This window comes from Delphinus delphis, chromosome 17, assembly GCF_949987515.2.
Source record: "Delphinus delphis chromosome 17, mDelDel1.2, whole genome shotgun sequence".
NCBI lineage: Eukaryota > Metazoa > Chordata > Mammalia > Artiodactyla > Delphinidae > Delphinus > Delphinus delphis.
Window position 1 is genome coordinate 56,051,548 of NC_082699.1, and position 27,302 is coordinate 56,078,849.

At 34.0% G+C, this 27,302-nt stretch overlaps 1 protein-coding gene across 3 annotated transcripts in view; it reads right to left on the reverse strand.

The window, feature by feature from the left end:
• The window catches only part of CSMD3 (CUB and Sushi multiple domains 3), a 1,080,105-nt gene that overhangs the window by 713,933 nt on the left and 338,870 nt on the right, over positions 1 to 27,302 (reverse strand). For all 3 annotated transcript variants that reach the window (XM_060035246.1, XM_060035245.1, XM_060035244.1), the window contains exon 6: positions 16,170 to 16,282. In XM_060035246.1, the coding sequence (XP_059891229.1) occupies positions 16,170 to 16,282 (113 nt within the window). The remainder of the gene's footprint in view (positions 1 to 16,169; positions 16,283 to 27,302) is intronic.

Sequence of the window (27,302 nt, forward strand, 5' to 3'; positions counted from 1 at the left end):
AATCATAGGAGTTCAACTGCGGTGTGAGAAATAGATTATTGGGAGAGAAAATTTTTACAACTAAAAGAAGATGCAAATCATATGTAAAAATAGTATACTGTAGAAAAATTAATAAACAGAAACTTCAATTAAAGGGGTTGCAGGAATTCCCCAGTGGTTAGGACTCCGTGTCTTCACTGCTGAGGGCCCAGGTTCGATCCCTGATTGGGGAACTAAAATCCCACAAGCTGGCGGTGTGGTCAAAAATTTTAAAAATTTAAAAATTTAAAAAATGAAACAGTTGGGAGATGAGAAGAGGGCACTCTCATGCCCTGCAAGATAGCAGAGCCCAGCAGGAAGAAGAAAGATTCCTCTTCTTTCCTGGAAAGGACTCAGCCAATGAAAAGCCATGGATGGACACTCTGTTTACTGTATCTCCTCCAACTTCGTTTCCCCCCTATACAAGAGGTCTTCCCTTGCCATGTAGGGACTTGCATATGGTTCTCCAAGACTGCAGACCCCTAACCCTAATTGCAATTCTCTGCTGATCTCAGACCCATCTTTGCTGGAGAAATATCTGGCAGTCTATTTGCTTTAGATCAATGATACAAAGTACTGAAAAAGATAAATATAGTTTCCATTGGCTATTAAACAGTCTGACAAGGTAAAAGTTTGATTTCAGCAAGTGTGTAAACATTTCCATATATATGTATGTGTATGTGTGTGTGGAGTGTGTACTAGGAGGTTAGAATGGGGCTCTTCCTGATTCAGTTTCAATGAATGCATTGATTTAGCGGATATAGAGATATTTAAGTGAATGTATGATAGATTTAACTTCTTATATGAATCATTTTCAAAGGAATTGTAGGATTATCTGTTTTGTGACTCATGTACTCTTCAGACCCAGCAAGGATGTAAAAGGGAGACAGGAGAGAAAGAAATTGATGAAATTGTTTCCTTTAAGAGAGCCCATTTAGATTAGAGCCTTTCTGAAGAACTACCTTCTAGTGCTGGTCTAGTGAGTTGGGCTTCAACGGGATCACTCAGTTATGAAATTTGTTTCATGCAGTTGGCACACAAAAAAGACTGGTGTCTGTTCATCTCTGAGAAAGCTAAAGTCAAATTCACACAGTAATAAGCTAAAACTGACATCTGTTGAGGAAATCTTAGAGGGTAAAAGAGAAGAAAAAGCTTCTGTGTTGAGATAAACCTGATCTTTTTGTGTTTCTCAGAGCAAGAATTTGTCTCCTGTTTCACCAAGGATTACAGAGATTCAAAATGGCATCATCTGGGGACCTGTCCAGTTAGGCCACATGAGGGGTAAAAAATACCTTAGCACAAGAAGACTGAGGGTATCCAATGGCTGGGGACCAAGTTGGGCAAGTATCCCTTTAGAATACTGATGAATCCCCCAGGGATAAGGAATTTCAGAAGAGAGAGGCCCACTGAAATCACTGAAATGGCCCCACGACTGCCCATGACAGAGTCAGCCTGAATATTAGGATGAGAGAGGCTGTAGCCCGCTTAGGACTTAGGTCCAGGCCAGTCCCTTTACCTCTTCTCCAGTCTACCTCTGTTTGATCTCAGAAAAACCTAAAACAGCAGCAAGGAAGGAGTTTGGAAGAAGGAAAATATCAAGGTGGAGAGACCAGAACAGCCAATCTCAACATTTCCCTTTCTTTACACAGGTACCTAGCTAGCAAGCCTGGGATGGGAAACAGGGTAAAAAGTTTGGCATTCAATCACACTTACTGTTTTGAGTGATATCTGGGGCTTGGTTTTCTAATTATAGAATTGAAACTGTGTTTCTAGTTTTATGGGCGAAATTATATTCCTTTAAAATTCATGTGTTGAAGTCCTAAACCCCAGTGCCTCAAAATGTTACTGTATTTAGAGATAAGTTATTTAAAGAGTTGGTTAAGTTAAAATTAGTTCTTTATTGTGGGCCTTAATCCAATATGACTGATATTCTTATAAGAAAAGGAAATCTGGACATACAGAAACAGACACAAGTCATGGGCATGCACAGATGAAAGGCCATGTGAGGACACAGCAAGAGGTGACCATCTTTAAGCCAAGAGAATGGCCTCAGAAGAAATCAAACCTACTGACACCTCAATCTTGGGTTTACAGCCTCTAGAATGGTGAGAAATACATTTCTGTTGTTTAAGCCAATTAGTCTGTGGTAACTTGTTACAGCAGCTCTAGCGACCTATTTCACTGGTATAATGTGACAACAGGACCTAACTAGGTTTTCATCCTGGAGGAGATGTATGTTGAGGGTGTCTTTCTTCTATAAAACTGAAATTATTTATTAGCTTTTGTCCATATATATTAGCTTTTGTCCATGAAAACTAGAAGAAATTTGAGGCTCTTCTTAAAACTTAATATGCATTTGTGACACTTTGCTTTTTGTATACAGTTACCACACTTTCTGAAACAATGAATATCTTTATAGGGAAAATGAAACAAACAGAATGTATGAAATCAGGCCCATGGTAGAGAATCAGAACATACTGAATCAGAAATATTCATTCAATTTCTTAAACATGAGGTTAATCTCAATATCTTTGTGGTAGGAAAAGACAAATCTGTGCTACACGTCCGAGAGAGTGAACATATGTTAAAGGGCACCAAAAAAAAAAAAAAAAAAAAAGAAAGAAAGAAAGAAAGAAAGGAGAGAAAAAAGAGAAAAAGAAACTGGTTTTCAAATAAATTAATGCTTCTAAAAGTACTAAATAGGAAAAGATGGAATTTTGTTAAATGCTTTTATGTATTTATTTAAAAGTTCATATGGTGGGGAGAGAAATCATAATTTTAAAAATTAATTATGGACTCTAAAGTTCTGAGATAAGGCAGATATTGGTGGATAATAACAACAAAAAGTTGAGGAAAAATGATAAAAATGACACTATATCATGTTCTCTCATTGTATTTACTGTGATTTTTGAACAGATTTCCTACATTTTTTATAATTGCAGAACACTAACAGCTGCCAAAAGAAGACTGTGGAGGCTGTACAGTCCAATATGGCAGCCACTAGCCACCTGTGGCTTTTGAGCATTTGAAATGTAGCTAGTGAGACTGAAGAACTGAATTTTCACTTGTATTTCATTGTAATTAATTTTAATTTACATTTAGAAATAGGCAGCACAAAATATTTCATCCATTAAATGCAACTTTATTGTATAGGTAGACTACATATTAACTGCTGCATTGTGTAGGATACAGTATTGTAGGCAAAGTATTGGAAGCATACACTAATGTAACATTAAAATGTGTTTATCTGAATATTTAATTCAGACAATAGAATTATATTGAAGCCTAAGTAAATCATAATTGCTAACAAAGTATTTATTATTTTAAGTATAAGTAAATGTTTCTTCTGGTCTATAAAAAAATCAACTCTTCCCAATGAAAACGTAACAATCAGTATGAGTTGTGCTGTGAGTGTAAAATATGCATTTAGATTTCAGACACTTAATGACATATTTTGCATTCTGTTTTTCAATTATCATTTTTATGTTGATTAAATGTTGAAATGTTAACATTTTGGACATATTAGTTAAAAATAATTAAAATTAACTTCGTCTGTTTTACTTTTTTATGTGGCTACAAGAAAATGTAAAATTATATATATATATATATATATGTATATGTGTGTGTGTGTATGTATACATAACACTGTGGAGCTAAGCTATCATTGTAGCAACTTTTATGAGTTACTGGCATTGGGAACAGTAAATTAAGCCAAAAATTTTAGAACTAGAAAGAAGTGTATTGTTCCATTATCTAATGGCCTCAGGGTCCTGAGATGTTAAGGAATCCATTCAAGTTCACAGAGATGGGTCTGTACCCAGATTTACCAACTTCCAGTCTAGTGCTCTTTCCAGAACAATACTTGTGTGAAGGAAAATATAGCCCTGGGAATCATAGTTTTTATTGTCATTTCTTATTTAAAAATCTGCTTCAGAAAAGAGTTTACTGGCTTTTTGTTATACTGATAAGCTAGAAAAATAAGTATTTGCTTGGAGGTTTGACAGAAGTACATGACTGCAAAGTCTGGAGGCTCATGTTAGTTATAGAAACTCTAAACGGTACTTGTATTTTTTTGTGGGAAGAGAGCATATAACAATGCAAAATGGTTGTTTCCTTGTTAGACCAATAGTATAATGTTTTAATTTGACCTTTTCCAACAAAAATATATGGGGTATTATGAACTCATTGCCTTTCCTAATAAGGGTTATTATACTTCTTTCATCTTAAGCTGTTTTATAGCTACAGATTTCTTCTCGGATTTTCTAATAACAATCAGTAGTACCTGATCTAATAAAAGGATAAATAAGCCTGTAACAGCAGACTATTTTGTCTGTTTCACCCCATACACATATAGTAACAAGGAATATACTCTGCTGATATTTAACATGTTTAATTCATAAGATGTTTGACTGTTAAATATCTGATATATTTTTACTCTGAGTAATTTTCATTATAATATCTACTGTATTGAAATCTGTATTAATGGATTTTTTTTTAATTAACAACCAACCACTTATATTATGTAATGATATAAATGAGCCTCCAACTAATTACCATGAAAGGTTGGGATATTTTTATTTCACATAATATTCCTATTACTCATAATACACTTGAAATTGCCTTCTAAGTCATTTTTAGTCAAACAATAAAGATGATGATGCTTCTCCTGCTACTGCTGCTATTAGTAATAATAGCTAACATTTTATATAATGCTTACTATCTGTCAGGTACTATTCAAAGTGCTTTACATATGTTAACTAATTTATTAACTGACATTGTTTTATGAACATGTCACTTATAGTCAAGGACAGTCTATTTTCACAAATTCATTTATTTTATTCACTGAATTTGATTCTCAATGAATTTTAGCCTTTTCTAAAAGTAAAAAAATCCATCCTGTGAATTTGCAAATTTGAGTATAACTAAGACTGGAGTTCATAGCGGAATAAGCACAGGCCTTAGAAGCAGAAATCTCTAAGGGTTGAGACCTGGTTCTGCTAATTCCTAGTATGACATTGGGTTTAACACTATTTTGACAGGGCTGCAGCTAGCTCAAATAGGATGTCGGAATGAATCAGACAAATAAGCCCCTTTCCCTGGGTGATGCAGCATTAGGCAAAGGGCTTAGCCAGAGGTGCACAGCTCCCACTGCCACCTTGCCTGGGTGTCCTTGTGCAAGGCATGTCTGCAAACTTGTCCTAGAGTCTTTGTTTCTTGTTTGATAAAACAGAGATAATGCAATAGATAGATATTGTGAGGATTACATAAAATAATGCATATGCAAATATTTTGTAATTTGTGACACATACATCTGGATGTACAACAGTCAATCATTCTTTCAGCATATACTGGGCATCTATAATATGGTAAACTCTGGGATGCAGAGATAAAAAGATACAGTCACTGTTTTTTGAGAGGTGCAAATTATAAAACCATAAAACAATTCAGAATCTGCTTTCCAGCTTTTATACAGTAGGTAGAATATTTATATCGTCCATACATTTTAATTTACACAGAGGTGTGCTATTCTTTTAATTGAACAATACATTGTAAAAGGCATCCAATAGTAATAGAGAGTAATAATTTTTGCTACTTGCTGGTCACTTTGAATTTGTCATAAACCAGAAGGTCTGGGGTGATACTGAGAATACTGAGTAACAGCTGGTAGGGACTAGAAACTGAATTGTGAATGTTGAACACAGAAGTATCCAGAAGGTGCCCAGCTATGCCAGCAATTAGCCATTTGCTGTATTATAGGACAATCGAGGGGGTCCTGAAGGAGATACGGCAGTTCAGGAGTCAGGAAGGCAGTGCAGGTACTCTGGGCCTAGTGGGAGTGGCTATTTACCAATCAATACTATTTCAATATTTTAATTATCTGTAGAGCCATAGTGGACTAACACAGTTTTATATCACATAGTTATCACGTGTCCATTCTAACGGAAAACTACTCTGCATCCTTGAGACACAAGTCTGAAAGCTTTCCTGGACCATGCATTCTCCTTCACTCCCCACATGCACTCACATTTTCTTAATTATAATACTTCAGAAATTATTTTTCTCTTAGTGGAATATTTACTCATCATTTACATACTAGACAAAAAACTCTCTTAATTCAGGGATTGTGTAATATCAGAGCCTAGTGCAGTGTCTGGTACAGAGTAAGTGCTCAGTAATATTTTTGTTGAACAAAATCGGATGGATAGGTAAATAAACAAATAAATAAATGTGCTATAATACATCTCTAATGGGAGCTTTAATTTAAAAAATCATTTTAGTTTAATTAAACAACATTAGCAATTGGCCTGCCTTATTTATAACAAGTTAATTAAATAACTGAAGAAAAGAACAGGCTAAGTAATGGTAAATTTATTGACAGATAAAGTCAATCCTTTCTATCATAACTTATAGGATCATTTCCCAAAATGTGTCCCGAGGAGTCATAGTTCCAAAATATGCTAAAAGGGCTTATCTGCTTAAATAAAATAATTCAGTTTAAATTTGTTTAACCCAGTGCTTCCAAAGCATTTTGGGCCACAAAATTGGCTGATCTGCTTTGTCATACAGCAGAAACTAACAAACCATTGTAAAGCAATTATACTCCAATAAAGATGTTAAAAAAAAAAAAATTGACCTCCGCATAACTATTACCATACAACTCTAAACTTCAGGAAAATCCTAGGTTAATAATATCTTTGTCATTTAAACAAACTTTTCCTAAATTGCCTTTAGCTATTTCTGGGTATCTTTGAATTTGAATTTAAGAGTCTAGGGATTTTAATTTCATGATGTCATTTTCAAATGGCATGGTAAAACTGCCTATGAAATAAATGTAATAATTAAAGTCTATAGGCTTATTGTCTCAAACTCCATTTTCATACCAATATGGAGGAATCAATCACATACAGTGTTTTTGACTACTTGTACCTGCTGTGCTTGATTGAAGCCCTTTGGAGGTCATTTTGAGCAATTATTGAATCATTACTAAAAATAAAATTACTTGTTCAATATATTTGTCATCTCAACAGAATTATAAGACAGTGAATTTTGTTTATTAAACACTAATTCATCAATTATTTTTTGTTATGTGCTATTCTTTAGGTGATGTAACAAAACTGCCCTCACTAGAGATAGTAAATGTGAACATTTAAGACTCCTTATTGTGAGTAAAACCCTATCATATATATTCATATACAAATGAATGCTAAATTGAATAGTATTGAATCACCATGAGGTACCACCATAAAAGAATGGCAAAAAAAGAAAAAACTAATAAAACAATGGCAATTTTTTGTAATACTTCATGTTAATTTTTTGTATACTTGAAAATACAAGAAATTCATACAAGTAGAGACTAAAAAAGTATTATTCATTAATTCATTACATTATAGTAATTTAAAGTATTGGATAGAAATCACATTAACTGAAAGGAAAGTGCTAACCCAAAGTTAGTTGGGATAATGAAGACAGTAAATATTGTAGACAATGTATTTAAAAAAATAACTGCAGCTGTAAATGTTCAATAATGTTGAACATTATTAAATCAATACAGAATAGATTTTAGGCTTATGTAGGAAACATAATATGTATATTTCCTTGAGGATATCAGTTTCTCACTTAATAAAAGGTAGGATGTTTTGAACATCTTAAACATTTGTTTTTCTTGTTACTATTAATCTTGATTCTGTGGACTTCCCTTATTCTTTGATTACCTTGGATTCCTCTAATTTGGGAGAGTTCTTGTACAACCTTGACTGAAAATTACATTTTTTAAAGTCCAACCCAGATATTAATCTTGAGAGTCATGCTATATTGAGAGAGATTATGGAATATAAATTTCAAACAGTTCCTTTTTCAGATCAAAAGGCAAGCCTGGAAGACTAAGTTAATAGAGCTTTACAAAAAGTCATGATTAGTGAAAACTCAGGACATGACAAGAGAAAAGTTCTCCCACCATCTGATAGTAACGAGAAGTCTAAGCTGCACCTTCATATAAAAACTCTCATGGAGGTTTTAGGTTAGTGAGGGACAGTACAAACTTTTATATAGATTTGTTAAACCCCATTTGCTAAAGGAATTAATTCTGAAGTCTTACAGCATTGATTTATGGAAAAATGTAAGCACCTTAAATACATACCCACATTCAGTAGAGCATCAAGAATAATATATGTCCAAGATGGCAGTTTTGCATTTTGTTGAAGGATGGGTTTTGGGTGGCAGACACATATGAGTGAGTTAACAGAGAGCCAGGAACCTGTCATGGGGCTATGATGGTAAGAGAAAAATAAAATTTATTGTAGAATATGTGGTTTAAAGAGTTCTAGCTAAAGAGTGAATGGAAGACCCAGCAAAAAGTATCATGGAGTCGAGTCAGAAAGGTGCACCACTGACGATGCTAAAACTGCAAACTATAAGTTGCCTTGTGGACACCAGCAGTAATGTCTACAGGATTCTCAGGTACCAAGAAATGGTGTCTCCACTGAAACCAGCTAATTTTCATGAATGAGAACAACGGTTTACATATAACTAGTAGGTTTCACCCCATTACTATTAGGCCTCATAGAATATCACTTATAACTAGAAGCTTTCTTTAAAAAGGAAGGAGGTGACCTAAGCCCTGAAAGTTTGAACGTTTGCCCCAAGGAAGCTAAGTTAACACAAAAGAGACTTTTATCCCAGAAGAGACTGTCAAATTTTAAGTTTATTCCATCACCAGTAGGCATGTGTGATCCAAATTAAAATAATAAACAAAAATATTTTTTTTCAGTTTTATATTCATCAAGTACTACATTTTAAACCTACTAGATGTTTTAAATGATCTATATTAAAACTGGATATTTGATCAATTATCTCCTGTTAATAGCAGTTGCTGTATTTGAAGAAAGTAATCTAAATCACGTTTATTTTACTAAGATATTTCTTGATTTTCACAAATTCCATGAGATTTTAAAATAAGGTTAATATAATTTGCCTTTCACTTTTTAAGATATAGCAATAATGGGTTTATATATATTAATTAAACACATTAAGAAAGAACACTTAGCAAATGTAAGCATTATAGACCTTTTTTTAAATAACAATCTATAATATTTTCCTTTTTGACTATAAGTCAGAGTCCCTCAAGTATCAAGGTTATGGAGACTGATTCAATTCCTCAGAAAATAATGAAATTTTTATAACAGAATCTCAATCCACTATTTAAGTTTATGTGACTATTTCTTTACATACTTCAATCCACTATTTAAGTTTATGTGACTATTTCTTTACATACTTCAAATTTCTTTTGAAATGAAATGATAACTACCCAGTTACTGTTAAACATATCCACAATTTACGAACAAAATTTTGGGCTGGGAGATATATAAGACTGGAAAATAAATTTTAAGGATTGGAATGAAAATATAAATATAGTTAGCTATGGAAGAATTTAATTCTAACATCATTATCAACTAATATGATAAAAGGCCTTAAATTTTATATTGGCACAACTATGAAATATACATTTACATCACACAAGAAAATGCTATCAAAGAGTTTTTTTTTTTTCCTGGTAGCTACCCTATTTATTTATTTATTCATTTTTTTAACATCTTTATTGGAATATAATTGCTTTACAATGGTGTGTTAGTTTCTGCTGTATAACAAAGTGAATCAGCTATCCGTATACATATATCCCCATATATCCTCCCTCTTGTGTCTCCCTCCCACCCTCCCTATCCCACCCCTCTAGGTGGTCACAAAGCACCGAGCTGATCTCCCTGTGCTATGTGGCTGCTTCCCACTAGCTATCTATTTTACATTTGGTAGTGTATATATGTCCATGCTACTCTCTCACTTCGTCCCAGCTTACCCTTCCCCCACCCCATGTCCTCAAGTCTATTCTCTACATCTGCATCTTTATTCCTGCCCTGCCCCTAGGTTCATCAGAACCATATTTTTTTAGATTCCATATATATGTGTTAGCATATGGTATTTGTTTTTCTTTCTGACTTACTTCACTCTGTATGACAGAGTCTATCACTTCACACCGGTCAGAATGGCCATCATCAAAAAATCTGCAAACAATAAATGCTGGAGAGGGTGTGGAGAAAAGGGAACCCTCTTGCACAGTTGGTGGGAATGTAAATTGATACAGCCACTATGGAGAATAGTATGGAGGTTCCTTAAAAAACTAAAAATATCAGGGAGTTTTTAATGGTTGCTTTAGATAGACCAATGGTTACTCTTAGACCATTTTGATTACTAAATATCTTCTTTTAATTATCTCTATCGGTTGTGTAGACATTATACTAGTTAAGTTGATGAATCTCATAGACCAGATAGATTTATAAAGACAAAAGTAAAAGAAGTTATTTTTTTTAATCCCACAAAAATGTTTAAGTATTTCAAGATAAAGTAATTATTTAGCATTAAAGGATACTTAAAGATAAAAAGGTTATATTGTTATTAAAATCAAAAGGAAATAAAGTACAAGATTAGGAATTATTTTCAAACACTACAGGCCAATAGAACTCAACCTCCTATCCTCTTAAAACTCAGTAAATGAAAATAACTAGCTTACTTTATAAGCTTAAAATACTGCAGTTTGTCCATGTATGAAAAGGGGATTATTTTGAGATAAGGATTCAAATTTGCTTATGAATTTTCCCCCAAAATGTACTCAATTAAAATTTAAATAATAGGGACTTCCCTGGTGGTGCAGTGGTCAAGAATAATCCTGCCAATGCAGGGGACACGGGTTCGATCCCTGGTCCGGGAAGATCCCACATACCTCAGAGCAACTAGGCCCGTGCGCCACAAATACTGAGCCTGTGCTCTAGAGCCCGTGTCCCACAGCTACTGAGCCCACGTGCCTAGAGCCTGTGCTCTGCAACAAGAGAAGCCACTGCAATGAGAAGACTGCACGCCACAACGAAGAGTAGCCCCCGTTCGCTGCAACTAGAGAAAGCCCGTGCACAGCAACGAAGACCCAACGCAGCCATAATTAATTAATTAATTAAAAAAATAATAATACCTTCTATTATATATATGCATATATTCACTGAATATTTCTTAAACTGTGCTGACAAAGCTGTGTCCACTGTCTTTATCAGAAATAGCCCATTGGGCCATGTGCTACATTCCCATGAAAGTAAACTATACCTAAACTGTCCAAACCAAAAAGTTTGATCTTCTCTTATTATATCACACTCCCACCTACAACTGTGAAATCATAAACATGACTCACATTGATAGTTATAAAATTACAGGAGAGATTTCATGATTAGATAGTGAAATATGATTCCCTCCCTTTTTTTAAACAATGTAAATATGAGGTACAATAAGAAACAAAACGGTGTCTAAACAAAATTAGAAAAAACTGTAATTAAACAGATTGCTTTGATGCTGTGCTCTATTTTTAAACTTGGATTTTATTTGTGATTTTTAAAATTCTGCTATACAGAGGAAACTGTTTCTCAGTTACAGTTCTAACAAAAATCCTATTTTAAATTTCGGTTCTAAGGATAAGTGCTTTTTTCCTGGAGAAATATGGACACCCTCATTTGTGACAGTGAGAAATACAAAACCTAACATTTTCCATTTTTTTTTTTTTTTTTTGGTGGTATGCGGGCCTCTCACTGTTGTGGCCTCTCCCGTTGCGGAGCACAGGCTCCGGACGCGCAGGCTCAGCGGCCATGGCTAACGGGCCCAGCCGCCCCGCGGCATGTGGGATCTTCCCGGACCGGGGCACGAACCCGTGTCCCCTGCGTCGGCATGCGGACTCTCAACCACTGCGCCACCAGGGAAGTCCACATTTTCCTTTTAATTGTGATTCCTGGATTTAAATGTTATGTTTGGTCACAATTTTTTAACTATTTGTACCTCATTGTTAGACAGTGTGTTTCTCACTCATTGCATATGGTTGATTGTCTCTTTCATAAAACAGCATCTTTACTGACTGCATGTCTGAATTTTACTATAAGAAATCTTAATGCCTTTTGATTTGCACAACAATAACATGTCTAGCCACTGTGACTATTTTTACTCTTTGGGAAACCAAGGCTCAAGACAACTTAGACAGCAGTTAGTAACTTCGCAGTTCAACGCTCATCTTCTGACCCCCAAATCCTATTCTTTCCCACTATATTACGTTGCATCCCTGATAATCTTATTTATTTTTGTTCAGTAACAGTGCACACACGTTTATGTCAAAACATTTCCAACTGTAAAAAACAGAGTAACTAGTCTGAAGTTATTTCCCACTTAAATTATGTGCGTCTAAAATGTCAAGCAAGGGCCTCTGTGTAACTGGGGTTTATGACAGTGAATTTTCAATACGATTTGAAAGTTTTGTCCATTAAATGTTTTTCTTACCAAAAAGAGGCACAGCTGATCCTAAAATGATAATCTCTTTTAGACCCTATATGAAATATTTTTCTACATAAATTGAAAATACACAGTATTACTATTGACATACCTTTGTTAAATTGCAACTGTCTCTAAAATGTTAACCTGCATAAGAATCATATCAACAAAATTATGAAAGATAAGAGAAAAATCAAAATGTGATAAAATCTATAAGGATTTAGAAAGCTTAATCTATAATATAGGAAAATTCATATACTTAGATATTTGGAATCAATTAAATGCTGTAATTCCTAAACTTACATGTCAAAAACAATTTTATAAATAACTACAGCTGTAGTATCTTTGCACATTAAAAATGTATGATATGCTGAATAACTTAAAATGAAAAATGTAATAATTTTCACACTTGAATAACTGATCTTTATGGATAAAAATAATACTTTTTAATAAACACGATCTAAAGGTAAAATTTTCTCTATTGGACAGTTGTCATCTGAAAATCTCCTTCCAATTTAGAAATTAAGAAAACTTGATCAATTATTCATGTAAATGGAAAATAATAGATTTTAGGTTTATAATAAAGATCAAGTGACAATAATATAGGGATTTCAATAAATAGGGAACTTCCAAATACCACAATTAATGAAAAGTTATACTATTTATGTGTGAAGTAGCACTATTCAAGTTCTCATTAGAAGAGACTTAATGGAACTTGAATGTAGGAATCTCATTTAAAATCAAAGACTAATATAGTAAAATGACATTGAAGTGATTTTCTTTGGGGGAGAATTGAAAAATTTTAAAGCATAGAAGAGATAAGAATAGAGTTTTAAAAGAAGAGATTTCCAGTATAAATAAACTTGGTGGGGGCAGGAGCTGCTTTATTTATTTTAGATACATGTGAATATTTTCAATGTGGGATCTGGGGGAGGGAAAACATATTCTGTATCAAAGTCATTTCATTTAAATCATGATTTTTCTCAGTACTTTTGAGTCAGAACATACTATATTTGTTAATGTGTTATCCTCAACCTCTACTTAACCTGATTTAAGTTATTATATCTAAAAAAATAAGCCAGACTATAACACAACTGAAAGGAGGTCCTATGGAGGAAAGCATGTTGCTGTGTCTATGTGCCTACTCCATCAATTAAGGATCAATTAAGGGACAAGCCATAAGAAATAGCTAATGGTATTTAGGAATCCTTAGGAGTTTTCAGTTAATTTTCACGGTATTTTATAAAGAATACAGATTAAACAGAAATGCTATGGGGAAAGTCATCAATCTTTGGAAACTCAGAACATTAAAAATGAACTCAAAAGACTAGATAAATCAATAATAATTACTGAGTACTCAATAAGTATTTGAGTTATTAGGAAGCTGTGCTACATGGAGACTTGGCTGTGACTTTTGAATAGTATATTCTACAAAATTTTCTATCTTGAATTAGTTATAATTTAGACACCACTGAAATTATATGGTAGCATAGAACAATCTAAAAAGCAGGATTATCAGTTCATGCCAGGGCATGTATTCAGCATGTCAGAATTATGAATTTTATAGCTATTTAAGTTAGCCTAGTAGAGTTTTTGTTAATCAAATTTCTTTGCTTATAGTTTCAAGAACTGCTTTTCCAACTGAGCTTATGTTTAGGTAAAATATTATTTGGAGATAATGCAATTAGAGAAATCAAGCCTGAATCTGGCAAGTTTTGAAAGGATACAGTGCAAAGGTGTGTTTTTATATTAAAACTTTTCCTTGATTTTATTATAAAATTATAGCTTACACTTTCTCAGGCCACTTTATTCCCTCTACAGTGTGAAGATACAGATTACACCAAAAATTATCCTCTTTTGAGCTCCTTTTCCTGCTGAAAATAGAAATAATTCATACCCCATAAAACACTTCCTTTCTATTTTACTACAGTAAATTCATTGATATGTTATTCTTCAGTGCTAAAACCAGACAGGCAATGCAGGAAAATCAAACTGCATCTTGAAAATACTATAAAAGTCAATTTAAGATTAGTGAGTAGAATACTGAAAATGATAACTAAGCACACAAATCTACTAGCAGCTTTGTACTACTGTCTTATAATGCAAAACAACCTATATCTAAAGATACCAGTTTCATGAAACCATACTGCATAAAACAAACAAAATACCATTTTATTTTTTAAGATAAGAGACCTATGTTTGTTTTTTTCTCTCCAGGCTGTACATTTAAATATAAAATAAGTGCTACTTCATTTCTATTCAGATAAAGAGTAGAAGACATCTTACTGAAAGATTCCATGAATCAAACAGAAAGGATCACCACATGAGTCAAAGATGATAGTCTTTTGAATTTCTGCCATGCCATCTGCCTTAATTCATTGAAGAGGGAATCAGAGCCATAAAATTATGTGAGTGGAAAACTCCACAAGGAAAGGGGTGAACCCAGAGATAAAGAGGCTCTACAACAGCTAATTATTTTCAATAAAAATTCCTATTTCTGAACTACACAAAAATTTTAGAAATTTAAATGGAAACTCAGTAAAATATAATTGCAAATTTAAAAGTGACACTGGTTGAAACTGGTAAGATTCGAGTTACTATGCCCAGTTATTTTTAATAAAATAAAGGAAAATAAATTTCTTTATAAACATTTTACTTTTAAAATATAATGTTTTATGATGATAACAGATATGATAGACAATATATTCTATCATGAGAGATGTTAATACAATGCATAGCTTTAAAAACAAATTTGCATTCATTTTTCCATTCGAATTAACTACTTTACAAATAGAAATTATAGGTTTTTCTACAGTGGACTTTGTCTAAAATCTTCACTTTTAAGTTACAATCTTAGGAATTTTTATTACAGTGATACCCAATACAATCTTACAAATACAATCACAATAATCTGTTGCTATTACTGTGAGAAACGTATCGATAGGGCATCTGTAGAAAGGTTACTGGTCTCCAAAGTATAAATTGTTGAAATTTGTATTCCAGAAAACAATATGTAGTCTAATACTATTTTAGGTATTAACTATAAGCTGCCTAAAGTCATCATATTCAATTTACAAAGTGCTTCAGCTGAAGATTATTAAAAAGGAAAGCACTAAAAAAAACATAAATGGAAATATTTAACTGTGGCAATATTCACTATTCTCTGAACAGTAGCTAATATACTGCTAAGAATGAAATGAATTATTAACACAAGTAGTCTGAGAATAAGTGCACCAAACCCACATAATATTACTAAACATTGTAGAACCTACATTTTTATTAATACTCCATCTTCATAATAATCAAATTCTAAACAAAGAGTTTTTTCAAGTTAATATATCAAATACTATATCTCACTTATTCAAAACTTATACCTGTAAATAATAATACTAACGAAGTTAATGAAAGTAACATTTGCAAAAACACTGTATATGGAAATGGATTTCAACTGATGAAGAGCCTATTTACAACTGCAGTTTTCTGCAGTGTTTTGTGGTACATATTTAGGTAGTATGTTCAACTACGGAAGCACTTTATTAAAGGTAAATATTACACCTATTACACATTACCTTTTAGAGGTTAACAATATTCTTTATTCTGGACAGTGTACTACAAAACTCAACTAACTTTTATACTGTAATTTAGTTATGATCACAATATTGCCTCAGCAAGAAAATGACCATTTTTGCTTATTCAAATTACCATGGGGTAATGCCAAAGATATTTTGCCTCTATGATAAAATGCAGTTGTGTATACCAAAATCATTTTACACATCAAAAGAGGCAGAGGTATTCATTAAATATACCTTGATATGGAGCACTAAATCCACGGTATCGGTGATTGCTGTCTGTAACAAAATGCAGTCTGAGCCAGTTTTTGTTGCTGATAATTGGTGGTGGTATATTCATTCCAGATAACCTGAATTACAGAAGACAACAAAAAAAATTTAAAAAGCTTTTAAGTAGTAAACATTTTCACTGAATTGGGACCCCCCAAAATGTCTACTTGTATACAATATTCGTGACTTTTTGCCTTGCTAACTTTTTAAGCACAAGTGAAATAGTTATTTTATGCATAGAGAAGTCAATCATAGAATAGTGTAATTCCAAAATAAGCTATTCCAATCAGCTTGCATATATTAGTAAAATCAACTGTAAACTGCATATAATTTTGATTCTCCAAAAATAGACAATAATAACCATAATGGCTGCTGAGCTGACAGTGCTGGTCACAGCATAACACATGTATGTATCAATACAGTATAGTTACAAAACAGAAAGACTTTAAAGCAATTGATATACTTTTTCCATTTAACATATTTTCAGCATTTCACATTCAATGGAAGATTTCACAGTTTCAATTCATAGAACAAGCACTATTTTAATGTAATTTCACAATATTGTACATTTAATGATTAGCTCTCATTATAATGCATACTTCTATAAGGCTCTGGAGGTCTGCTCCAACTGATAGATAGAAAACAGGCTGTACTTTGGATATATAGTCACCACATATCTAGTCACAAAGGTAGCACTACATAATCTCCTTAAAGCAAAAATTTTAAACTATGCCCCAGATACTGGTCACAATTAATAGATGAAATAACTCTCTTGCTCTCTAATCTTTTGAAGATTTCCAGCAAAGTAGTTTTGCTGATTTAATTCAACAAAGGAATACCACCCCTACATACCTAACAATTTCAATACTAGGTGTGTGTTATAAAGCCAAGGTAAAATACTCTCAAAAGACTATTACATCATGAAAGACAGTTTTAGAATAAGGTTTCCTAATAACCAGTATATGACATATCTTTCCCGTTCTTCAAAGCTTACACTTTTCTTCATAGGAAGGCAAACTAGACAGCTGGTGTGTGTGTGTGTGTGTGTGTGTGTGTGTGTGTGTGTGTGTGTGTGTGCGTGTGTGTGTTGGAGGAGGTGATTTCTTCTCTCAGTGCTTGGCAGTCATTCATTCTAGGGGACAGGTAGGGGAGATTGGAATATCCATCCTTGCACATGTAATCAGCAGGTGTAGACACAGTGATGCAAAAACCCTTTATCTTACATTCTCCTCCTTTATTTCCTAAAACTCACTTTTCCTAGGATATTTGGGAGCTAGCCATCACTTTTAGTAGATGACCACCTGCCATAGCATAAAAATATGAATTCACATTTATTTTATCATTGTGCCCATGAATGAATAGAATGGGCTTGGCAACATTACTGTGTAATCCAATTTTTTTGGATTCTAACATGAACAAGTTGGGTTCTATCCCGTATAGTTCTCATTTCTCCACCAGCTTTGGAATGAATTTTCTTTAATTTTTCCCCATCAATGCCTTATTTCCTCTCTTCATAGGGGTGACTGTTTACTAGTCAAGCCAGCTGTTTTTTTCATATCTGAATTGAGTAAAGACAGACATATAACATACCTGTATAATTTTAAAACTCATGTTTTAAAAATTTACTTCATTACTTTCAGAAAATGCAGTTATCCAGGTTATCTTTACTTTTGTTTGCTTGTTGGTTGGTTTGGTTCAGACAGCAATTCAATGAAAAAAAAAAACAAAACTTGGATTTGGTACAATTATATTTGCAGTACAGTAGCATGTTTTATGCCAGATTTTGATTTACAATTTGATTCTCTTCAATTCCCCGATTCAAGGAGCATAAACATCCATTAGGAAAAGTTTAAATTATTTCTGACAGGCTGCACACATTTCTAAATGTAATGAGAGTATAATACATGAATGGTTGTGAAAGACTAAAGAACAGAGTTTGGAGAACGGTCCTTAAAAAATCCAACAGATGAGAAGCAACACAACAAGGACATCACGAAAAGTGTGAGAGGAAAGAAGATGAAACAGACAATGAAAAGGATAAACTTTCCATCTTTCTCAGGAACATCAAAGATAATTTGAGTAAGAGAGTGTCGTAAAAGCAAGTAATAGCTACTATGGAACTATAGTTTTTAACCTGAATTCACCTTCAGGAATTGAGAAAGATAGAATTGAAGATGTTACAGAAGCAGCAGCTAGGAAACACAATGTACATTAGGTGGAGCAAAAATGGCAATTTAACAGAGGTGGAACTAAGAGGATATTCCTGACAGCCTCAGTGCTTATTCTCATGAAGCATAACTGTAGATAAGCCAAGACAGTGAACTAGAAATAGAAAGCAAGTGCACCAAAGACTCATTTGCCACCAGAGAATGAAAATAGCTTCACTGGTTATAAGGGAATCACACGGACCTTCCTGACTGTGGTAACTTAATATTGCTCACTATTTAAACATGATTTACACAGTATGACTCTGTGGCTTATGGAGCAATCTAGTAAATGAAGTTACATATATCTGCAACACATTTCACATGTTATCAGGAGGTATGAGAAATGGAGGACTAAGATGTGCCAACTAGAAAGATTCCATTAAACTAATTAATTGAGATAATTAATTTCTTAAATACTAAAGGAGATATTTCGTAAATATAAATCACTGTTAATCCTATATGACATTACTATGGTCATTTGAAGGTAGGCAATATGGATTAATTCTAGTATAAAGCCAGTGAGAATCACCCCTTAGTACTGAAAAGATTAAGTATACGCAACAATTATTAATTGAGCACTTACTATATGACAAACACTGATGCTAAGGGTTGGAAATATAATTGTAATCAACACATACAAGATCTGTGGTCTTACAAATAAAGAAGGTAACATAAACAAATGAGCGAGATAATTTCAGAAGGTGGCAAATGATGTACCAAAAAAAAAAAAAAAAAAAAAGAGTAACCTGATAAAGAATGTCTAGAAATGAGGTTTCAATTGGTCTACTACCTTCTCTATTTTACACTCGAAATAGCCATACTCATGATTGTATGTCACAAATTACTATACTGGATTTTAGGAGAATTAAATCAATGAAAATAATCATAATGATAAATGTCATAAATCTGTATCCTACAACAGTTATTTGTACCCAAAAAGAGTTTAAGACATGGCTTTTGTGTAATTAATAAATTTGAATGAACACTGTAAATTAACAATGATATAAAATTTCACTGCATATTCAATATAGAATACTGAAAATAATACAGTGTAACTGGCCATAATTAATCTTTGCTAAATTTATTTTTATTTACATCATTTTCCACAGAAATAGTAACTAAATAATAAATTGATATTTAAAAATAATGCAACATTGGGCTTCCCTGGTGGCGCAGTGGCTGAGAGTCCGCCTGCCGATGCAGGGGACACAGGTTCGTGCCCCAGTCTGGAAAGATCCCACATGCCGCGGAGCGGCTGTGCCCGTGAGCCATGGCCGCTGAGCCTGCGCGTCCGGAGCCTGTGCTCCGCAACGGGAGAGGCCACAACAGTGAGAGGCCCGCGTACAGCAAAAAAAAAAAAAAATGCAACGTTTTCTTTTACAGATAGTACCTTGGAGAATATGATCATAACCCTTACAAGATTTTTTAAAAAATCAAGTGTAAGAATCCTGAGAGAACCAGAGGTCTTTACCATTTTTTTCAAAAGTCCCTAGAACTACTATGAACTTACACCTTTGGTTTATAACTCTCTTGACAGGTACTCATTGCTGTCATCTGTTGACTTTGGTTCTCAACTTTCTCAAAATTAGCATTTGCAACAACAGGTGTCATCTTTGGTGGCTCTAACATCTATTTTTCAATCTGTCCAGTTCCCTAAGATCAGTCAAATCTAATGATCTGTTTTACCTCATCTTTAGTACCTATAGACAGTCAAACCTAAACCCATGACTTTTCAAATAATCACCTGCCTGACTCCTGTCATAGAGTATTCTGCCTATGCTTTCCTCTTAAGAGTTTTATAGTGCCTGGCCTTACATTTAGGTCTTTAAACCATTTTGAGTTTACTTTTGTGTATGGTGTTAGGGAGTGTTCTAATTTCATTCTTTTACATGTAGCTGTCCAGTTTTCCCAGCACCACTTTTTGAAGAAGCTCTCTATTCTCCATTGTACATTATTGCCTCCTTTATCAAATCTGAGATGACCATATGTGCATGGGTTTATCTATGGGTTTTCTATCCTGTTCCATTGATCTATATTTCTGTTTTTGTGGCAGTACCATACTGTCTTGACTACTATAGATTTGTAGTATAGTTTGAAGTCTGGGAGCCTGATTCCTCCAGCTCCGTTTTGCTTTCTCAAGATTCCTTTGGCTATTCGGGGTGTTTTGTGTTACCATACAAATTGTGAAATTTTTTGTTCTAGTTCTGTGAAAAATGCCATTGGTAGCTTGATAGGGATTGCATTGAATCTATAGATTCCTTTGGGTAGTATAGTCATTTTCACAATGTTGATTCTTCTAATCCAAGAACATGGTATATCTCTCCATCTGTTTGTATAATCTTTAATTTCTTTTATCAGTGTCTTATAGTTTTCTGCATATAGGTCTTTTGTATGCTTAGGTAAGTTTATTTCTAGGTATTTTATTCTTTTTGCTGCAATGGTAAATGGGAATGTTTCCTTAATTTCTCTTTCAGATTTTTCATCATTAGTGTATAGGAATGCAAGAGATTTCTGTGCATTAATTCTGTATCCTGCTACTTTACCAAATTCATTGATTAGCTCTAGTAGTTTTCTGGTAGCATCTTTGGGATTCTCTACATGTAGTATCATGTCATCTGCAAATAGTGACAGCTTTACTTCTTTACTGATTTGGATTCCTTTTATTTCTTTTTCTTTTTTGATTGCTGTGGCTACAACTTCTAAAACTATGTTGAAAAATAGTGGTGAGAGTGGGCAACCTTGTCTTGTTCCTGATCTTAGTGGAAATGGTTTCATTTTTTCACCATTGAGAATGATGTTGGCTGTGGGTCTGTCATATATGGCCTTTATTATGTTGACGTAAGTTCCCTCTATGCCTACTTTCTGCAGGGTTTTTATCATAAACAGGTGTTGAATTTTGTCAAAAGCTTTTTCTGCATCTATTGAGATTATCATATGTTTTTTAGTGTTCAGTTTGTTAATATGGTGTATCACATTGACTGATTTGCATATATTGAGGAATCTTTGCATTCCTGGGATAAAACCCACTTGATCATGGTATCTGATCCTTTTAATGTGCTGTTGGATTCTGTTTGCTATCATTTTGTTGAGGATTTTTGCATCTATGTTCATCAGTGATAAGGCCTGTAGTTTTCTGTTTTTGTGACATCTTTGATTTTGGTATCAGGGTACTTGGTGGCCTCACAGAATGAGTTTGGGAGTGTTCCTCCCTCTGCTATATTTTGGAAGAGCTTGAGAAGGACAGGTGTTAGCTATTCTCTAAATGTTTGATAGAATTTGTCTGTGAAGCCATCTGGTCCTAGACTTCTGTTTGTTGGGAGTTTTTTAATAACAGTTTCAATTTCAGTACTTGTGATTAGTCTGTTCATACTTTCCATTTCTTCCTGGTTCAGTCTTGGAAGGTTGTGTTTTTCTAAGAACTTGTCCATTTCTTCCAGGTTGTCCATTTTATTGGCATATAGTTTCTTGTAGTAATCTCTCATGATCCTTTGTATTTCTTCGGTGTCAGTTGTTACCTCTCCTTTTTCATTTCTAATTCTGTTGAAATAGGTTGCAGATAGACTCATTATAACCACATTATCTTTGACATTTTAGGGATGTGTGTTTATGCATTTGTATGCATAAACTACTATTCACGTATATTAAGTAGTTAGGGTTGACAGGTTGGATATTATTAAATTAAAACTTCTGCTCGTTGAGTGGAGCTGGGTGTTAGCATTGAGATGGAGGTCGCTGAGAGGGCTTTCGCCATTTGATATTATGAGGAGCAGGGAGCTCTCTGGTGGAACAATATCCTGCACTCTGCTCTCCCACCTCAGAGGCTCAGGCCTGACACCCGGCCAGAGCACCAAGACCCTGTCAGCCACACGGTGTATAGTACAGGGAACTAAATTCAATATCTTTTAATAACCTATAATGGAAAAGAATCTCTCTAGTGCTGATAAGCAATTCCAGAAATTCTGTTCTTGAGACAGGCTGAAACTGCAATTAAGTCTTGGTTTGCTGTCCTGGGGGCTAGTGGCTCTACCTTGAGCCTGTTTTTCTTTCTTCTTCTTCACACCGTGAGCCACGGAGGCAGTGTAGAACTAGACCAGCTTCCAGGACTCATCCTGACAGCTGCGACTCTTCTCCGACTCTCACGGGAATGAGGTTTGGCTGCCAGGCGTTCTGCCTGCCAGACACATGGTAGCGTACAACTCTCCACTGCTTGGCTCGGCCACTTTGCTGAGCTGCTTGTTTTTCAATGCTACCTAATATATCCAAATTTTCTACTCAATATCCCCACTTGGGTTTCAAATAGGTGTCTCAAACTTAAAGTCTAAATCAGAATTTTTGATGTCCCCTTCACAAGTATGTTTTTCCTCTATTCTTCAATACTCGAATATACTTCAATATTCGTCAAATGGCACCAACACACATGAGTTGCTCAAACATTTAATTGTCATCTTTTAATTCTCTATTCTCCTCACTCCCAGAAGCCCAATCCATTTGCAAATCTTCTTCTGCCTCTAAAATCCATCTTAAATTTGTTCATTATTTTTACTGCTGCTTTTATCATAATAGCCAGGTCCCCATGGTCTCACATAGACCCTGCAGTAGGGTCTTCTTTTGATTCTACTGAGCATTCCTACAAACTGCTCCTTATCCAGTAGCCAAACTGTTCTTTTTCCAACCTACTTATTACTGCCATGCTTAACTTTTCATTAAACTTGAATTAAATTTGGACTCTTTACCCAGGCCTCAGAAAGCCTGGAAATTCCGGTCCTTGTCCACCCTCCTCGCTCATCTCACACGAAGCAACTTTACCTTTAGTACATTCTAGCCACACTGACATTTCTTTTTCCTTAAACATGGGAAATTCTTTGCCACCACAGGGCCTTTGCACTTAACATTTGCTAAGTTTTGAATGCCATTTCTCCAGATGGTCCTCTGGTTACCTAACCTCATCTTTCATTATTCAATCAAGAGTTTATTCCTCATGTGACTGTACTAGGTTGATCCATATCAGGCCCTCCCCACTCTAGCACATTATGCTACCTTAATATTCACATTTTTTTCAGTTTTTGAGCTGGTTCTTTTATTTACTAATTTAGTAATTTTAGAAGCCCTTCCTTTAGAGTACCAGATCCATGCAAGCAGAGACCTTGTCTATCTTGATCACCAATCTATCTTAGAACTGCAGAGTAGTATAGAATCCAATTTAAATGAATTTCTTAAAATTCAATTGAATAGAAACTTTAACATCAATTTATAATTTAAAAAGAAAATTTAGGTCTTCTGTTTCAGTCAAAAATATGTACATCCATCAGGCATTCTGTGACAACAAAGTAAGATTCTCTATAATCTAAAAGTTACCAGAACATGGATCTATAATAATTCATAAATATTAATGGAACTATAATTTTGGCCATATAATTATCATGTACTATTACTCAAATCATAAATTAGAAAAGACACAATGAAGTTATCAATAAATAATTTCATTAGAAATAGCCATAAGAGAATTTTCAGTTATAAGTAATGTTAATAAAGATGAAAAAAAATATGTATGACAACCAAGAATCCAATATTTCATAACTAAAATAGAAAGTTTTTTAAAATTGTATCCTCCTACATACCTATATAATAACTACTTCAAAACTACTACTCTTAGATGCAGAGGAGTGAACAGAATTAAGTACTCCAAGGCTGAGTATCTAGGATGTGAAACTTTTTTTTTTTTTTAATAAAACTGCTCATTTTGTTTGATAGCTGAAGTAATGAACTAAATAGTAATATGCATTTTGTCAACACATCTTCAAACACTTTGATTTTCCTATTATGGAATCACTAAAGAAAAATCTCAGCCATGTTTACCTGTTAAGGGGATTATTTTAATGAGTTGATAGGGATTTCTTTAAATTGAACTCACTGTTCTTGGTAAATGAATACTTTTATTGATATGGAAATATTTTAATTAAAATATTAAAATTCCGTTGAAAATTCACATTATTGGGTACACAACCTTCTTTTAAATAAATTTCATGACTTTTTATCAGGAAAACTTGAAAATCATGATCTAATTTTGTTTTTATTGTTATTTTTAATTAGTAAACTACTTTCCTCTGAATATTAGCCAGTTTAGAACATCAGGTATTCTGTGTTCCATTAGAATATCGCCTGAGCTTTAAATATTTCCACTTAAAAATTTAATGAAATAGCTACACTTTAAATAAAATTCAATTATTATGTTTGTAAAACATTTTGTGTAACATATTAAAATTTTCATCAGTCTGTGTTTTTTTCTTTCAAACCAACAAGGAAAAAACTTAACCTCTAATCCAGGATAACAGAGAGAAATATTGGAAATAAATCCCTTAAGTTCAGTTTGTCTAATATTGATATATGATCTGGAATATGTCAATTCATCTGTTTCCATTCCAATCCCTATGTTAAAAACATGCACTACTGGGCTTCCCTGGTGGCACAGTGGTTGAGAGTCCGCCTGCCGATTCAGGGGACATGGGTTTGTGCCCCGGTCCGGGAAGATCCCACATGCCGCGGAGCGGCTGGGCCCGTGAGCCACGGCCGCTGAGCCTGCGCGTATGGAGCCTGTGCTCCGCAACGGGAGAGGTCACAGCAGTGGGAGGCCCGCATACCACAAAAAAACAAAACAAAACAAAACATGCACTACTAAAATGATATGCTTAAAGATTCTGAGGTGAATAAAAAAAAACCATGGAAATATTTATATTATAATTTTATAGTCAAATATTCCCTTAAGTACTCTTTCTACTTTAATTAAAATTATTTTATAAATCTAAAGAAGCAGCTTCCCTACTGATACCTGTAATCCAGTATCTTCTCATGGCTTCACTTATTTGAAAATGCTGAATGAGGCAAAATTATACTTTTGCTCTACGGTGGGTTTTTAATTTAAAAATTCAATACCACCTACAAAAAAATTCTACACACTCAAAGTTTAAGAAAAGCATATTGGAGATAATATAAACTTCAATAAATGATTTGTAAGTATTCCAGATTAATAACTAACACATTATAGCTAGCATAGTGAAAGGTAAGCAGGGTTATAATCACCTGGAAATTAGCAAATTTATTCAAGAAATTACACAGGGCAACATTAATGTTTTGTAGCACAGAGTCTACTCATGATCCCCAGAGACATTCACAACGGTTAAACATCTAAACAGTTTAGAAATTAACAATAAAAGCACAAAGGTCCATCTCTCTAGGCAACTCAAAGCAGATTAGATGATTTTATTCTGTCAGATTATATAAGCCAAAATTTACATTCCCATCACTGCATGAAACAAAGTCTATTAGATTTATGTTTTGAGACATAAATATAGCACTTGGAAAATGGAAAGATTTATTTCTGATTTGGCCTTCATATGTAACTGTCTAATCATAGTGCCCTGATAACAGCTGTCCTTCAATTATTGCATCCTACTTCCACAGTCTCCAGTCTACCCATTTCCCCTCCTACTTTTTAGATATTGCCTTTGTTTCAGGACAATAAATGCTTACATATAAATTAGATAAAATTTTCCCTGCTGATATTTTTGCTAACTACTGATTCACTAAAAGAAAACTACTACTTAAAATTGTATTTGAAATTCCTTTGTCGCTTACTAAATTCTAGAAGTGGCTATTGGCTGAAACATTTAAAAGAACCTGAGACTGTAGCTATATGGAAGATGAAGGTATTACTTGCTAACTTGAGTTTTAGAACCATGAATCACTTTGGAAACACCAGTTATTTTTTAAAAAGTCTGATTTACAGAGAACAAAGAAGAAAGAGAGACAGTGATTTAGACATGGGCTATCACCTTTGCTTCCAGGTTTCTCCTGGCAACATTTGAGTTGGAAACAGAAACAGGAAATTTCTACTTGAACTGCAGAGGAAAGCAGAATCTATTTCTCGGAAGCAGCTAGGGACTCAGCATAAGATAGAGTTTAGTGTAATACTTTTTTGCTTTTAATAAGATATACAAGTTAATTAAGGGTAATTAACCTAGCAGTTGGTTCTAAAGACTACAGGGCCTTGTTTTCTTGCCAAGGTTTATGTGGGACTTTGAGGGCTGCAGGTCCTTGGAACAGAATACCATAAACCTGAGCTTACTTAATTCGTGACAAAATACAATTAAACCATACAAAAAATTTTGATACTTCTCCCACCTATTTGTGCCTATTTAAAATCTTTGATTTTAAGCTATGGTATTCACGTATTTCAAAGAAGTACTACATATTATAAAGAAACATCATTATATTTGTTTTAAAAAAAATGGAAATGGAAGAAAAGGAGGTTGTACCAAATGATAATGCAGAAAATGTGCAGTTGGCCCCCTGGAAAACATCTCTTTCTCTTCTCTTCCATAAGGCCATAACTGTTATTTCTTTTTAACTCTCTGTCAGCTTCTCCTCAGTTCCTTTATGGTCTCATATTTCCCTGCTCTCTAATGTGTAGAGTCCCATGCTCACTATTCTTGTGCTTTGGAAGGTATCCCTGAAAAACCTTCCTTACTTCAGAGGTTTCTGCATCAGCTTTATGTACAGGATGAACTTTAGTGTCAAACAGACTGTACTGGAGTGTTAGAGGGACCATCATCCACATGGATACTAAAGTCATCCACGATAACTGTTTGAATCACAATGCAGAGCAAATTTGTGAGTTTGCGAGTTAAGTCCTAGGAACATGACGTGGAATTACAGGAGGAAAGGAAATATGAGGCTGAGACAAAAAAACAAACATATTTTCCTGTATTTTGTAACTGATGGGAAAGAAATAGATGGAATTAACTGTTCACACATTTCAAATGGACTTTTCTCATAAAGTTCTTTTAATTTTTAACAGCTGGTTTAGTTCCCCATGTATTTTTGATATTTGATTCCT